Source organism: Nomascus leucogenys, chromosome 16 (assembly GCF_006542625.1).
Source record: "Nomascus leucogenys isolate Asia chromosome 16, Asia_NLE_v1, whole genome shotgun sequence".
NCBI lineage: Eukaryota > Metazoa > Chordata > Mammalia > Primates > Hylobatidae > Nomascus > Nomascus leucogenys.
The window spans coordinates 76,031,985-76,049,141 of record NC_044396.1 but is presented as its reverse complement, the minus strand read 5'-3'; the positions used below and the strand labels follow the sequence as shown (position 1 = coordinate 76,049,141).

Sequence of the window (17,157 nt, the reverse complement as noted above, 5' to 3'; positions counted from 1 at the left end):
GGTGAAAGATCTGAATAGCCATTTCTCAAAAAAAAGACATCCAAATGGCAAACAAGCATATGAAAAGGCGCTTAGCATCATTAACCATCAGAGAAACATAAATCAAACTTCAATGATATATCATTTCACCCCAGTTAAAATGGCTTGTCTCCAAATAACAGGCTAATAACAAATGCTGGTGAGGATGTGGAGAAAAGCGAACCCCCATGCACTGTTGGTGGGAATGCAAATTAGTACAACCACTATGGAGAACAGTTGGATGGTTCCTCAGAAAACTAAAAATAGAACTACCATATGAGCCAGCAATCCCACTGTTGGGTGTATATCCAAAAGAAAGGAAGTCAGTATATCGAAGAGATATCTGCACTCCCATGTCCGTTACAGCACTATTTACAATAGCTAAGATTTGGAAGCAACCTAAATGTCCATCAACAGATGAATGGATAAAGAAAATGTGATACATACGCACAAAGGAGTACTATTCATCCATGAAAAAGAATGAGAACCTGTCATTTGCAGCAACATGGATGGAACTGGAGGTTATCATGTTAAGTGAAACAAGCCAGGCACAGAAAGACAAACTTCACATGTTCTCACTTATCTGGAGAAGCTAAAAATTAAAACAAACTCATTGAGATAGAGAGTGAAACGACGGTTACCAAAGGCTGGGAAGGGTAGTGGGAGGCAGGGGAGAAGTGCAGATGGTTAATGGGTACAAAAATATAGTTCAATAGAATGAATAAGATCTAGTATTTGATAGCACAACAGGTGAGTACAGTCAACAACTTATTGTACATTTTTAAGTAACTAAAAGAGTGTAATTGGATTGTTGGTAACCAAAGAAAGGATAAATGCTTGAGGTGATAGATCCCCTATATACCCCAGTGGGATTATTACATATTGTATACCTACATCAAAATCTCATGTACCCCATAAATATATATACCTACTATGTACCCACAAAACTTCAAATTTAAATTTAAAAGAAAATAAGTCTATCCTTTATATATTGACAGTAGAGTAGACAAGGAATTGTTCATCTCATTCTGAGATGCAAACCTCCACCAGAGTGCTATTATCTTCATGTAAGGCACTAACTCTTTTATTCAAGAAATAGATACTAAATCCATGCTGTGTGCCTGGCACTGTGCTTATCTGTACTTACCAATAGAAACTTCAAAGCTGATGGGTTTATCTCCAATCTTCCGGTCAATCATGGTAGCTTCAAAAAATGCTCCAAAGAGTAAAAATTCCTCATTTTTTTCTGGTACAATCTACAGAAAGAAAACAAAATTATTAGGCAGAACTGGCTTTTTCTCTCATTAGGAAGCTGCTTTGTGATGCTGGCCTCATCCAGCATAATTTATAAACATTTGGGTCTCTGTTTCAGCCTGAAATGGCACAGTGTTTCCCCCAAAATCAGAGATGTACGAATCAGGATGTGCAAACTGCAGATCCAAATTTAGTCATTCATCTAGAATGATGCAGTCTCAACCTTCTGAGCTTCTACCTTAAAACAAAAATCCTTTTAACAAGTAAACTTGGTGTGCATATCTGTCTAGGATGCTGCTGGTGAAACACGGGTTTGGAATTACCTTTTGGAGATTGGGGTTTTAGAAAACAGAATATCAAAGACAAGAAACAGAATTACAGGATAAAATCCTTAGATTTGAGCATAACTTTATGGCTTACACAGGGTAGTCAGATAAATTATGCTATTTGTTTCTCCTTGCAACCTTAAGAGGTCAAAATTTGGATCATCCCCATTTAACAAATAAGGAAACTGAGGGAACTAAGGCTTGAGGTTGTCAAGTAACTTTCCCAAGTATACTCACCATAGACCCAGTGCTCTTTGAACTCAAACATGTATTAACCCAATGCATTAACGCTGACCAGAATCAAACTTTACTTCACCAGATAAGCAAGCCCATATAAAAAGAAACAGCAGATTAGTCACATGTACAAGCATTGGCCAATCATGTGTATCTAGGGTGGGCTACCTGCACTGTGGTTGCTGCTGTGAAGGGTACACAGGTCCCAGAATCACAGGTGCCTTCATATTAAAAAGGACCTTAGAGTTCATCTACTCCAACCTCCACCTTATACCTGAATAAACTAATGCTCAGAGATACTAAGCAGCTTCCCAAGGTCTCACACAGCAAATTAAAGTCAGCCAAGACTCAAGGCCTGGTTTCCAACAAGGCTGCCTTCTCAAGGAGCCCACAGTCTGGAAGACTAGACTATAACAAGTCATAAGACAGGAGTCATCACAAGGGAATACACAATTATTTGCAAATGACTCTTGTTGACAAGGAAAAGGCTGATGCTTCAGGGAGCAGATGTTGCTGGACCCACTGACACAGCATTACATTTCTGAGCTAAGAGGCTGAGTCGACTGGACCCATACATTCTGTGCTTCCTGGTTTTGCAATTGGATTGATTGAACTCTGCAGAAACAGCCATAAGGACAATCTAAGGAAATAAAGCAATTGTGGCCCCAGGGATCAAGAGCTCCATTGAGCTGAGAGTCCTAGACAGGTGCCTCAGAGAGCCAAAGGGTTTCCATATCATTAGGTGAAGGATAACCCCTTCTTTCATACAGAAGCTACTGTGGTGCCAGTCTTCCTAGGAAATGTTCCTTGTGACCAGAAAATGTCGAACAGGGTGAGGCTCAGTGCTGGATCTTAGTCAACGAACATACCCTCCTCCTACCACTCTATCCACTGACTATTAACTAGCCTCCTATCTCACCTTCCTGAGGCTGAGTTTACTCTCTAGGAGGAGGTTAAAAACCACGGAGAGAAGCTGGGTGTGGTGGCCTATAGCATCAGCTACTCGGAAGGCTCTGGTGGGAAGATCGTTTGAGCCCAGGAGTTTGAGGCCAGCCTGGGTAACATAGCAAGATCCTGTCACTAAAAATAAAAACCACAAAACAAGGAACTACTAAGAGACCTGGAGGGAATGTAGGCCATGTAGCCGAGAGAGGAATTTCAGGATCCAAAGCCAGACAAACAAATCCTTCTTCAAATCTCAACCCTTCCACTCCCAGGCTGATTGACTTTAAGCAAATCATGTCTATTCTCTGGGTGTCATGTTCCTCACCTGTGAAATAACCACCATCATTGGGCTTTCAGGGAGGAGAGGGGGCAGAAATGATATCATTCAAGTTGAGCACCTAGTAAAAAGCCTGCACATATCACCATAAATGGCAGTCGAAATAAGTATTTCAGCAGGGCAGAATTGATGTCTTCATTCCACTTGTCCTACAAGGTTTAACTCAAATGTCTTTCCATTCTAGAAGCACATCTCGGCTCCTCAAGCTGGTAAAATGATGACAGGTAATGTTTACTGACCTCTTACTATGTGTCAGATATGGTATTAAGAACTTTGCCCACATTATATCCTGTAATTCTCACAACTACACCAGGAAAGAGGCACTTCTACTTTACTCATTCACAGACGATGACACTGCAGTCCAGTGAGATTAAATCTCTGCCCAAAATTATTAAGCATAACTAAGATTTATTGAGCACTATGTATGAGGCTCTGTTCTGAGCATATTTTCATATATTCATTTATCAAATCCTTAATAAGAGGCTGAGAAGCAAGAGGTTATTCTTGGAAATAAGCATAGGGAGGTTAAGTCACTTACTCAGGTTCAAATGCAGGCAATGTTTCTCCAGAGGCCAAGCAGTAACCACTGCACCATACTGCCACAATTTACATCCAGCTATCTTACTTGGGGGCTTAACATTTTAATAATTATACTTCACTCACTCCAGAAAATAATAGCACTTTATCTGTACCTCCTTAAAGCCCTTACCACTTTCTACTTCCTGTTACATTTATATTTCATACCTCTCCTTCTATATCATAAACTCCATGGACTTAGGCTCTATTTTTATTCTTACCAATATCGAGGATGACATTTAAATAAGAAGCTAGTCGGTATGTTCACAGAATTTTAAAAATGAACCCATTTTTAGATTGGCTATGATCTGTGAAAATTTGACACAGGGGAGATAAGCTTTGAGGGGTAATGGGGGTGAGTTGACAAAGCCAGCATCATGGGATCTCTCAGCTGTCCAGATGGGCAATGAAGGTATGGCTGCAGCTGGGGAGAGGGGAGATTGGAGCTTGAGAACAGTTGAAAAAGAAGATGCTGCAAGAAAGGGCATCATCATGTTGATGAGGGTGAGCAAAGAGCTGTTCAGGTGTGAGGAAGGTTGAAGCCCAGTGTGATGGCTTTAAAATATATCCACAAATTCTTTGCTAATCTTCCCCTCAAAAGTGAAACCTAATTCTCCTCCCTTTGAGGATAGGCTGGACTAAATGATTCATTTCTAACAAACAGAACATAGCAGATATGTCAATGTGTGACCTCTGTGGCCAGGTCATGAAAGACAGTTTCAGCCTTGCTCCCTCTTGGATCTGGGGAAGGCCAGCTGCCATGTCACAGGATCTTCAAGCAGTCTGTAGGAGAATCCACAGAATGAGGATGAGGCCTCCTGCCAACAGCCAACAAAGAATCACAGTCTCCTGCCATGTGAGGAGCCATCTTCCGAGTGGGTTCTCCAGCCACAGTCAAACCTTCAGATCATGACAGCCCCTGCCCTCGCCCTTGATGGAAACTTCATGATCCTTCATGAGAGGCAGAATCACTGAGCTATGCTATTCCCAAATTCCTCATCTATAGAGAAAATAAATGTTTGTTGTTTTAAGCTGCCAAGTTTTGAGATATGTTATCATGCAGCCGTAGATAACTAATAAACCCAGCAAGATACTGGCCACAAACAGAAGACAAGACGAAGAGAGGAGGGAGGGGAAATAAGGGTTTAAATAGTGTCTGAATTTTACCTCTCTATTACCTACTACACAATAGCCAAGATACACCCCCCACAGCCTGTAGACAAATGTACTTTCTACCCCACATAAGTTCCCAACTTCCCTTGCTTTCTGATAGAATCTACTTCAAGTGTCTTCATCAAAATATCTTAAAGATATTTCGACTTGGATTAAGAAAATATTTTTCTAGCCTCTTTCTACTTGGCAATCCTTGTTTAGAAAAGAATAGACAGCTTCAACCCACAGCAGGAAAAACGACTGCAGGGATAGATGGAGATATCAGCTTAGGTAGCTACTAAGCCACCCACAGCTTCTGGTGAAATTCAAAGTTAAGTCTCCAAAGTTGGCATGTATTCTTAAGAAACACCCCTAAACACAATCCCATATAGATAATATAAGTTCTAACCACAACAAACTGGCGCACACGTTTTCAGATAATATTTCCCAATACAGTATGTGAACTCAGAGGAGAGAACTGGGGAGGTCCACTAAATTTCCAAAGTCACAAACAGATTGGAAAGCTCTGAATAGCTGCTTCCTGGTGGTGGGAGAAAACCATGGCGACACTGACGACAACAACAACAACAAACGCATTGCCTGCTTCCTGTGTATGTGCTAAGAACTCTGCTAACCATTTTACATGCATTTCCTCATTTAACCCCCAAAGATGCCTATGGCAGGGTAACTATTAACTATCTCATTTTGTTGATGGTAAACTAAAACACAGAGAGGTGTTAGTGTCGGAGCCATAACTACAACCCACCCCAAGATTTCCAGCCCTGTGCTCCAACCTTTCCCCTACACGGTTTCTTAAGATTTATTAGATCCCAGCAACCGAAACAAATGCCTCTTCCAAGGCTAAGGTGACCTTCTGCTATACTCCTTTGGACTCTCTAGTCTCTCCTAGAAATGAACACCTCTGGGATTTCGAGCATCACCTCCCTTCCCTACCCGAAATTATTGCCTAGTTGACCAAGAAGCATACATCTAGAGGCAGAATTAGCCAAGCTGGGAGCTGGAATCTACCCACCTCCGCTACTGACAAAACATGAAGCTCTTTCATTTGCTTAACTGCAAATTACCATTGATAAACTAAACAGTAGAGAGAATATTCACCATTTGTATTCCTCTTAGAGTCTCATATCTCTTTCCCATAAGACAGAACCAGGCTGGGAAAGTGCTAACATGCTTCATGGTAAGTAATAAGCATTCCCTAAAGTTGTGATTTCCCGAACAGGTTTGGGGTAGGGGTGTAGGTTTCTCAATTTCTTATATCCCAGCTCGTCACCTACTCTTCCTCCTCTTCATTCCTCATCCAAAATTATCTCCCATCCGGAGCTTACTCCAAGCTAACACAACTAAACAAAATTAGGCCACAGATAGAGTTTAATCAATCCCGTACCACCCACTCCCACCAACTCCTCCGGAGCACTTTTATTTCTCTTTACTTGCGTTTCCATGGGAATTGTATTTGGGGGAGTGGGGGATTCAAAGGAATTTATCATAGGCAGATGGCTGTGAAGTGTGCAAGAGGGGGCAGAGGATCAGCCTCAGAACACAAGGCTGGGCCAACACAAATTTTTCAGGGGGAATAAGACATATTCTGACAATACCTTCAGAAACCTGTGACAGGGGCAGTCACTGCTCTGGTTCACCTCACAGGTAAAGTACCATAAAGCAGTGCCCAGACCTACCTCAGGGGGGACATCGAATGATTCCACCTCCACCTCAGTTGAGTTAGTTTTGTTTGAAGCCTGTTGGGATTTTCCGTCTTCAGTTTTGTCAGCCTTCTCTTTACCTTTGGAAGATTTGGAGTCTTTGTCCTTGGAAGGCAACTTGAGCTCCTTCAGGGCCTTGGAAAATTTAGATTCCTGTGCCCCTCCTGAGAGGATTTCCACAGCAATTTCTACCAAGATTCTGCCCCTGAATGACACACCTTCCCCAAAGCCTTCGTTCATTTCCTGGTAGTCATCCATCAGACTGTGGTTCCTGGGCGAGCCATACAGGTTAATCCAGGCAGGCCCAAAGGTGGGAAGAAAGCCTAGAGAGACCCCAGGTTTTAGTTATCTCATTATGTTTTTGCTTTATAAAAGTTGCACACATTCATTTCAAAATGTAGAATATCCAAGAAAGACAAAAGAAAATATTGACAGGATATCCCATCACCAAAAGACAACTACGATTGCCATCTTGCCGTATTTCTTTCTGGTCTTTTTTGCATTCATGTTTACACTTGTTCACAGTTGTACTAATACCATAAATGCCAATCTGCATTCTGTTCTGTTCACGTATTCATCAAATGTTTATTGATTCCCCCATGTTCTCCAGTAGGCTCTATGTTTAGTGCCAGGTACCATGCTAGATACTAAACAGAGCCTGCTGGAGAACAAAGCAGGTACAAACATTAAACATAAATATTTACAGTGCAAACACGATGGAGGAAATACACTTTGTGTTGCAAGAAAAAGTAACAGGCTGACGTAACATAGAGGGGAGTTAGGCAGGCAGAGAAGAGAGAGAGTGTGTGTTCTGGCTAGAGGGAGCAGCATGTGCCAGTTAGAAAGGAGCTTGGAGCTAGAGATGAACTCTGTGCGAGAGTTTGAAGAGGTAGGTGGGTCTTGGGGCCTTGATAAAAATTTTGGCCCTTATCCTAAAAACTACAGAAATGTTTCAAAGGGATTTAAGCAAAGATGTGACATAATCATATGTCTTAAGATCACTATGGCTGTTATATGAAGGGTTAGAAGAATGCATGTGGGCTAACTGGTTCGAGGACCACTTCATCATCAAAACTGAAGACCAGCGTCTTGAACCAGGGAGAAGGTAGTGGAGACTGAGACAGGTAAATGTTTCAAGATACGTTCTGAACATAGAATTTAAAAGACCTGGTGATTTGAACTTACTGCTGATGTATTTTCCCTTCTTAATACATAGTGTCTGAGAAAATGCAGTGTCTATGGCAACCTCTCGATGACAGGCAGTACAGCCTGGTGGCTCTGAGGCCTGAGTTCAAATCTCAGCTCTGTCATGTTCAAGCTGTGTGACCTTGGGCAGTTTTTAAACTTCCCCGTGTTTCAGTTTCCTCACCTCTAAAAGGGAGATGTTAATAGTACCTGTCACATCTTTAATTTTGAGCCCCAGCTAATCCACTGAGCCAGCCAGGTAGAGGTCAGGTAAAAGAATTTCCACTCAGTATATGGCATTTTATTTCTCAAAATTAAAAGAAACTATCAATTGAGTGCTTCACGCAGGCCCTTAGGAAGTGCTAAGAATATAGGCTATTATTATGAAAAAGCAAATATATCATAATCTGCTTAACAATCCCCCAGTGTGGACAAGTAGATGTTTCCATATGTGGAAACTATTATCAATAGTTTTATGCCTACACATTTCCTATCCCCTTCTCCCATAGCCTGGATTCTAGCCCTCCCTTGAGTAGACTTAAATATAAGAATATTGTATTAAAAAGGATAGAAAGATTTTATGGTCCTGATGTCTATATTTTAAATCACTGACATATATCTTCCTGAATGCCATCAAGATGTTCCTAAAAGGCTGTAAGTAAAACATGTTTACATCTAGCTGAGAATTGTATAGATGGGCCGAGGGTGCTTTCTGCATATAGCAATCTTGTGGCAAACACTTCCATAATGTAAAGATTTAGTCAAAGGTATTTATTTACTGAGGCCTCTCTATGGTATCTGTTAGGGACATAAAAATGTGTAAATCTTGTTCACTGCTCTTGACATGCCTTTAGTCTAATCAAGTAAAAAATTAAATTACATTAACTTCATATACAGATGGTATGTGATATATTTATTAGTGTATATATTTGTATATGTATGTGTGATTATATGTATGTAGATACACATGCATGTGCATGTATGTATGCAAAAAATATGCCAATTAATATAAATTTGTAGCACAGAGAAAGATTGCCTGGGAATTTAAAGAAGGGAAGGTTTGTTGGGCTTTTCAGAGAATTATCTACTAATTTGGGTTTTGCAAATAAAGAGCCATATACTGAGTGAAAATTCTTTTACCTGACCTCTGCCTGGCTGGCTCGGTGGATTAGCTGGGGCTCTCAGCTCCCACCCTGGCTCACAGTGTGCACAGTCAGTGCACCTCACTGCTATTCCTGCACTCTCAGGCTCCCATCAATGGGTTGAAGACAAAATTTTTGTTGGTACCATTTATCTTGTGGGCCATACTAAAATATGTAGTAGGCCATATTTGGCCCATAGACCTTAGTTTACCAATCTGATTTACTCTAAATGTCTCATTTTTCAATTATGGGAAGACTGACTTCTTCAAGGACACATAGCAGTGTTTGTGGAAGACCTGGGACCAGGAGCAAACCTCCTGGCTCCCAGAGCCTGGCTTCATCCATTGCCCTGAACCAACTCAAACCACAGACCCTACAGTAGCATGGAAAGTGCCTAATACCTGGAAGGTGCTCTAACCCAGGGGCCCCTGTCCCCCCAGAGCCATGGACCAGTACCCATCCTGTTAGGAACTGGGCCGCAAGAGATGAGCAGCAGGCAAGTCAGCATTACCACCTAGATCCACCTGTCAGATTAGCGGTGGCAATAGATTCTCATAGGAGTACAAACCATACTGTGAACTGCACATACAAGGGACCTAGGTTGCGTGCTCCTTATGAGGAGGCTCCTAATGCCTGATGATCTGAAGTGGAACAGTTTCATCCCAAAACCATCCCCCTACCCATTCATGGAAAAATAGTCTTCCATAAAACTGGTATCTGGTGCCAAAAAGGCTGGGGACTGCTGCTCTAGCCCACCCCTTTTAAAGATGAGGGCTCTAAAGCAAGCATTTTGAGACATTTTTCAAGTCAGAGGGGTGGGACTTTACCTTTGTCTCCATCCTGTTCATTGGAGATTTTCTTCAGGTCAATGAAATGGGTTGCCAGTGCTACGTCATTCATGCTGCCTTCATCCCACACCTGGATTTTCACCCTCCGACACAAGGGAGGGAACATTTCCTTGAAGATCACCTGTTCATGCCACACAGGATCAGCGCAGTTCTTCTGCACTGTGGTTCGCCCCTAAAAACACAGCCAGGAGGACATGAGTCATGGAAGGGAGTGACTGACTGCAGAAAACTCTTCAAACCAGCTGGAAGTATAAAGCGAGTTTTCAAAGATAACAAACCTGCTTCTGACACCCGCGAAAATCAGTTATACTCAGCGAACGTGACTGATGACCTGCTCTATGCTGGACACTGTGCCAGGTATCTGGGACAAAGCCATGTCACAGCCCTGCCCTCAGGAAGTTCTGATCAGCATATTGGGGAATGGGAGTTCTGTGCATCTCCAGGAATACAGTGGATGTAGTTACACCATGAGCTCATATTTCGTAGAAGTATGATCTTGTGTGAATCACTCTTCCAGTCTGGCCCTCAATTTCCTTGTCATAAAGTGGAGGTGATGTCTTATATGATCTCCAAGTTCAGCCCAAGTCAAAAATACTTCAGTGTTCACCCCTGCCAAGGGGACACAATCAGGGTAGGTCTGTATTTTAATGGCAGAGATAACATGTGCGTGAGTTGGAGCTTCAAAATCCAGCCAACCAGCTTTAATCTCTGACCATGTACACAGGCCCTGACACTTCCAATGGCTCCTGAGCAGGGAAAAGTGATGTCCAGGCTTACATAAGACAAGGACTACCTGGGGGGATTGTGGAACAGGTCAGGAGGTGGATGGAAATTCTAAGACAGGGACTACCTGGGGAGATTGTGGAACAGGTCAGGAGGTGGGTGGAAATTCTACCGGACCTGGGGACTGAATAAACAGCTCAGAGAAGTAGCCAGGGGTGAGGAAGGATGCCTGTCTGCCTGTGTCCTAAACCACAATCCACCCATAGCTCCTTTCCATTTCCTCCAATGAAAAGTGAGTGAGTAACCCTCCCCTATTTCCCTGCCACATCTCGTTGCCTTTTCTTTTTTTTTTTTTTAAAGACAGAGTCTTGCTCTGTCACCCAGGCTGGAGCACAGTGGTACAATCTCTGCTCACTGCAACCTCCGCCTCTCAAGTTCAAGCAATTCTTATGCCTTAGCCACCCAGTAGCTGGGATTACAGGGATGCACCACCATGCCCAGCTAATTTTTTGTGCGTTTCTGGTTGAGACAGGGCTTCGCCATGTTGGCCAGACTGGTTTTGAGCTCCTGGCCTCAAGTGATTCACCGCCTCAGCCTGCCAAAGTGCTGGAATTACAGGTGTGAGCCACCTCGCCTGGCCCCATTGCCTTTTTGTGACAAAGCTTTTGCTTTCAAGGCACTTCCTAATTTTTATTAATTTGATTTGATTAAACATATCTTGGATAGAGAGCAGGGCCCTGGCCCAGGCCAGGCAGTATTAGTGACAATGGTTCCTCACCATCTGCCCAGCAAAGGAGACCTCCACAAAGGGATCCACCAGGTCCTTACTGTCACCCACAAATGCCTTGGTGACGTTCGCCATGATGCTTGAATTCATTTTGGGCAACCCTTCTGCTTTGTAGAGTCTCACATAGAATCTGGCCCAGGGTCTCTCTGATGGAAACCCATCGGGGATCAAAAGGTTCCTTAGAGGGAGACAAAAACAAATGAAAAAGCTCTCTCAATTGAAGAAGCAGAGAGAAAAGCCAGGAGCAATTTGGAGGCAGAAAGATCCCAATATAAGACAAATCTGAAAAGAGTAAGATTCATTGCTGAAATGAGTTTTCTTCATAGTGTAAATGACAGAGAATGGTATGAATAGAGTGAATGCAAACTCATTCAGGTCCTAGGATAGGATAAATACTGTCTCCCACTCTGAACCTTAAAAGAGGTGCTTTTAAGTCTTCCCACATCACAAACCAGTGATTGAAATTATAATTCCTTCAAAGAAAACTCAGCTACATTCAGAAAAATTGGATAAGCTTAGGAATAGCTTGTCTATTATGAGTTATTATAGGAAGACAGACAGTTCTTGCCCTAGAACCTGACCTCCCGGAGGAGAGTCATACCTTGATAGGACACATCTTGGTGTCTCATAGAGCAGAATGCCAGGTGGCCAAGCTGAGAACAAGCACGGTTCTCATGTATCCATAAGAAAAGTGGTGAGGGAGGGAAAAAAGATTAAAATTGGACATATCATTTCTATGCACAGCCCAGGATGGACCTGTCTTACTTTTCTATTTGCTCCTCGGTGTCAGAAGTTTTAGGGCTGGTCTTCAAGACGTCGCCTTTTCCCATCACGCTGATGTCACATTTCAGGTATCCCTTGGTGCCAGTCCTGATGTCACCAGGGTCTGTGAGCAGGGCCCACTTGTCGCAGAACTGATGACCTGTGAAAGCACCCTGACAGCTCACATCCTTCACAGATGGGCCCAGCAGCCCCACCCCTTTATCTCCCATGCGCCAAGGCCTCCCAGGCTCTCCTCCCTCTGTTGCTCTGGGTGGTAAATCATCTCAGTTATTTCCAAACCTCATGCTGCTTCCCTCTTCCTTTCCCTCCTCTCCCTTTGCTTCCTACCAGTTCTCCATCTTTTCCCCCAATTTACCATAGATTCTTGGGAAGGCATCAACCTAGTAGAAATCACTGAGACAAGGTTCTGTCTTTGATGGAATAGGGGGACATTAATGAAGTGTAGAAGTCACATACGTATTATTTACCCACAGGACGTAAATGTGGCTCCTAGGTCTTTTTGTTTGGCCTCACTGTGAGTCAAAACTTCCAAGATGGCTTACATAATCTAGACTTCTGGCTTTTCTTTAAAAATGGTAAGTTCTGGCAATACTGGCTTCACATTTCTTTTTTTTTTTTTTTTTTTTTTTTGAGACAGAGTCTCACTGCAATGCCCAGGCTGGAGAGCAATGGCATGATCTCGGCTCACTGCAACCTCTGCCTCCTTTGTTCAAGCCATTCTCCTGCCTCAGTCTTCCAAGTAGCTGGGACTACAGGTGCGCACCATCACGCCCAGCTAATTTTTGTATTTTTAGTAGAGACGGGGTTTCACCATATTGGCCAGGCTGGTCTTGAAGTCCTGACCTCAAGTGACCCACCCGCCTCAACCTCCCAAAGTGCCGGGATTACAAGTGTGAGCCACTGCGCCCGGCCACTGGCTTCACACTTCTACATGACAGTAAATACCAAAGGCGCTAAGTAGCCACTGCCCTTGCATATGGAGCACAAGCCTTCCTGTCTCCTTTCCCAGACTCCACTGTTCCTTTATGCCTCACACTCAGGCTGCTGCACGCAGCTATGCTTCCTGTCTGGCCCCTGCAGTCACAGGAGTTGGAATCCCTGTTGAAGATAGGGGGCCTTTCATAAAAAGATCTGTGCTGGCTCTTTTACTTATTTGCTCTTGACCTTGAACAAATTACGTTGCTTCTCTGCGTTTCTCTTTCCTACAAATCAGGGATAATAATAAGTACAGCAAATCCTTTGTATAAGGATACAAAATGCTGTAGTCATTATTATGAGTGAGACTCTTTACTAAGCATTTTGTGTGTATTAACTTACTCAATCCTCCAACAAACCTATGAAGGAAGTAGTAAGTTATCCTCATTTCTACAGATGAGGAAACTGAGGCCCAGAGAAGTTAAGTCATTTGCCCAAGGTTGCACAGCTAGGAAATAGAGTGGGATTTGAACCCAGGCAATCTGACTCCAGAGTCTGTATTCTTAGCTCCTATATTCCATTGCCTCTCCTGTCCATATCTCAATTGGACAGAATTTGTGTGAGAAAAAATACTCCCCAGAAGTAGACATATAAAATAATTTTATCATGAGACTGTAAAACATTTGAGGGCAAGAGTTATGTCTCATTCAACTTTGTATAACTGGTGCTCAGTGTTATTGAATGAATGGTCACACAGGTGAGTGAATGAATGGGATGACCTCCAGGTGCTATAAACCAAAGACAAGTGAGATTCAGATGGGGAGGTGATGTTTTCTTACCAGGTTGGTTGTACACGGTCCCCAGGTCTACTTTGAAAGAGCCAATCAATACACTTCCTATCAGCTTGTGGTGAAAGACCTGAGGAGAGAGAGCAGGGAGCATGGCAGATTTACCTTGAGGATAAGAGGCCTTGACCCTCGTCTAGCTTTGACCCTGTCTGGAGCACAGTGGAGTTTGGCCATCAAACCACAAGGCTGTAAAGGACCTCCAGAAGCCTCTCACCTTCACCTCTTGCTCTTAGCAGGATTTTAGCTAATCTTCCATAGAAGGATGCCTGACAACTCTCAGTGCCTGCAAGCTTCCTTTAACCAAAATAAACCTGAGAACAGCTTACCCTTCAACACCCATCTCTTCCTGCTGAAATTTTCCCTATCTTTCAGTACCTAGAACATGTCACCTCCGCCACGCAGTCCCCCCAAACTGAAAGTGTTCCTTTTCTCCCCTAAACTCCTGCAACTTTGCTCACAACTTTCTCAGATAACTCATCACATATTGCCTTGAATCATTTTAGGCACGTACAACGGTGAGAACAAAGGAGGTGATCACCCTCAATATTCTGTCTGATGAGGGCCTGGCTTGGTTACAGCAGCCCATTTTCATGCTAATGCTCTCAGGATGAGGAAGTTCTAAAGGAAGGTGCAGAGCTGGTGCCAGGTTGAAAAGCCACAACATACGAGAAACTGCTGAAGAACCAAGAGAAAAGTTCAATCTTTCACCCATAAAAGAGAAAACTGGCAGGTGTGGAGAAAGGGCAATGGCAACTGAAGTGTCTTTAAATCATGTAAATGCCATCATGCAGAAGAGAGAGTAAGTTCCCCTCTACAGTTCCCAAATAACAGGATGAAAGATTTCCGCTCAATATAAGAACAATGTTTGTAACTGTCAGAACTTCCCAGCAATGGAATGAGCTTTCCTAGAGGTAGCGACCTCCCTATCACTGCAAATAATCAAGTTATGCCCCCAAGAACTCCATGTAGTAAAGGAAGAGAAGGATTCTTGCACCAGTTGGAAGTTATACAAGATGTCCTCTGAGCTTCCTTCTAACTATAAAATCCTATAAGCTCCTTAAGTCAAGGACAGTTTCCTCCTGTCATCCACCCATCACATGGCCTTGTTCACAATATTCAATAAACATTCAGTGAATTAATGAATGATTGACTAATTGAATGCAGATGAACAGAAGGCTTTTGCAGCTTCCAAACAGCTCCTTTTTGCTGAAGCAAAAGAAATTCAATTGACGTCAAGAAATGACAGCCCTCCTCATTTCTCTTTCCACTCTCTCTCCCTAACCTAAACTTTCCATGGGTGTCAGAGAACCAAGGTGAAGTACAGGCAGCCTGGCTCGAGTAGAGGAGCTACTGAAGGACGCTCACATAATGCTCACTCCAAAACCCACCATGCTTGCAGTTGCTCATGTGTTTTTCCAAAGGCCTGAGAAAGAACACAAACCAGTTTCAAGTTGTCCTCTCAGGTTGAGAGTCCCTGTGGGCAAGATGAAATGCAAGAGCCCCAAACAAATCTTTAAATAACACAGGACACCTCTTAAAGTCATCCATCCAGTGGTTGGGTACCAGGCAATCCTGGCAAGTGTTAAATCACCAGGACTCTGGGGACGTCTCACACACAGAATACTGGGAGCCCTGCATGCCTTGGCCACTGAGAAGGGAAGACTGTCTTTGGCACAACCAGGGTGTATTACAGGCTGGCTGTCCCAATAGCATCTGCTTACAGCACTCCCCCACTTCTTATCCCATGTCGTATATATTCTGGGCATACTGACTTTCAGTTCATGGACTAAGAGAAAAGTTGTGTTCAACATTCCCCTCTCAAGGAAAGATTTCATTTTAAAATCTTTTGTCTCTAAGAGTCTTTTAGGGACGCTAAAGTCTTTTCTTCTTCCAAGTTAGAGAAACAGAGATAGGCAATAGTAGCTTTGATCCTCTGTCTAGAAGTCCACATGTCCCACAAACAGTCCTGACCCTAGTCTATGGCACAATATAAAAATCTAGTGATTGTTCATCAGACAGTCCTTAGAAGCCTCCTATGGAGCTGATTCCACAAACAGATGGTTGCTTGAGCAATGGAACAAAGTCCTGGGCATTGTCCCAGGTCCTGAAATATCACCTGCACCACTTGTCATCATGCCTGAAATTCAAACCTTAAGATTGTTTGGCTCTGGGTGACTTCTCATTCTTCAAGAGTCACATTCTTAAAGTCTCCTGGGAAGGGTAATGTCATAATTCCACTATTACCTAGGCCATAATGCAGGACTTTGCTGACAGTCAGCTGTGGTTAAAGGGAACATATTTTATATATCTGTTTAGATATTATAATGAGTCAGTGACAAAGACAGGGAAGAAAATCTTCAAAACAAGTTTTGTCATCCTCACAATTCTGATTAGAGCTGGTGTGACTGTTGAAGAAATCACTCCTTTATTCTCCAGACTTCCTACACTGACACACGAAGGAGGAATTGTGTCCTCTTCGAACTGTTTGGAAGAGAGAAGCTTACTCTCCAGCCATCCTTCACCACCTTGGGAGAAGCCGTGGTGATCTCTCAGGCTGGTAAGGTAGATGCAGTCTGTCATCCACTGGTCTCTGTCCCTTTGCTGAGTGGTGCAAAGTTTGTAACAATCCCATTTGGCCTGACTTCTCTCTCATTTGGATCAGTCTGGCTTCAACATGGGCACTTCCCCTTCCCATTCCTGTCCTCCATGTGGTGGGCAAAGTTGGATTGGGCCCTTAGAGCAGGAAGCTCTGTCTCTGCACTTCCCCTGGCAGGGCTGAGGAAGAGTCTATGCAGCAGACTCAATTTCCCAAGGGCAGGTCCTGAGGTCTACACTCAGAGGCAACTTTTGAAAATCCCAATGGCCACCACTTAGTCCAAATCACATCCTCTGATCCAGCATTACCACTGATGAGATTGATACTTTTTTCCTGATTCTTGTTCCTATTTCTTTATTCATTACCCAACTAGGAGGAGGAGGAGATGTGATTAATGATCATTAGTGTAGATACCAGCCCAAGAGAGAAACACCAACATTTGCTTGATTTTAAAAAACCAACTAAAACTGGCAATGCATTAAAATGTCACTTGAAGCACGTATCTCACATTCCCACACTAGTAAGCTACACGATTCAGTCAGTAATAGCTTTACCATAGCTTACCACTTGCTTCCAAGAAGCATAGATCGTCTTGAGGTGGTTTTTCTTCCCAGGCTCCTCCATACTGGTGATTTCAAGTTCTGCCTGTTGGTTAGACTCACCAACTGACACTTGCCCTCCTGAATCTATTCCCCTCTAAGTATGCTGAGTTGTCCCAGAGAGTCCCCAATGCCCAGAATCTCTCTCACCTATCCACAACTATTACC

General features: G+C 43.1%; 1 protein-coding gene across 1 annotated transcript in view; it reads right to left on the bottom strand.

Annotated features, from left to right (window-relative positions):
- FER1L6 (fer-1 like family member 6) overlaps positions 1-17,157 on the bottom strand; it is a 162,898-nt gene that overhangs the window by 131,420 nt on the left and 14,321 nt on the right. The window contains exons 6-11 of the mRNA XM_030795069.1: positions 13,786-13,864; positions 12,014-12,170; positions 11,240-11,426; positions 9,718-9,910; positions 6,540-6,886; positions 1,166-1,274 (exon numbers count right to left, since the gene is read on the bottom strand). Of these exons, the coding sequence (XP_030650929.1) occupies positions 1,166-1,274; positions 6,540-6,886; positions 9,718-9,910; positions 11,240-11,426; positions 12,014-12,170; positions 13,786-13,864 (1,072 nt within the window). The remainder of the gene's footprint in view (positions 1-1,165; positions 1,275-6,539; positions 6,887-9,717; positions 9,911-11,239; positions 11,427-12,013; positions 12,171-13,785; positions 13,865-17,157) is intronic.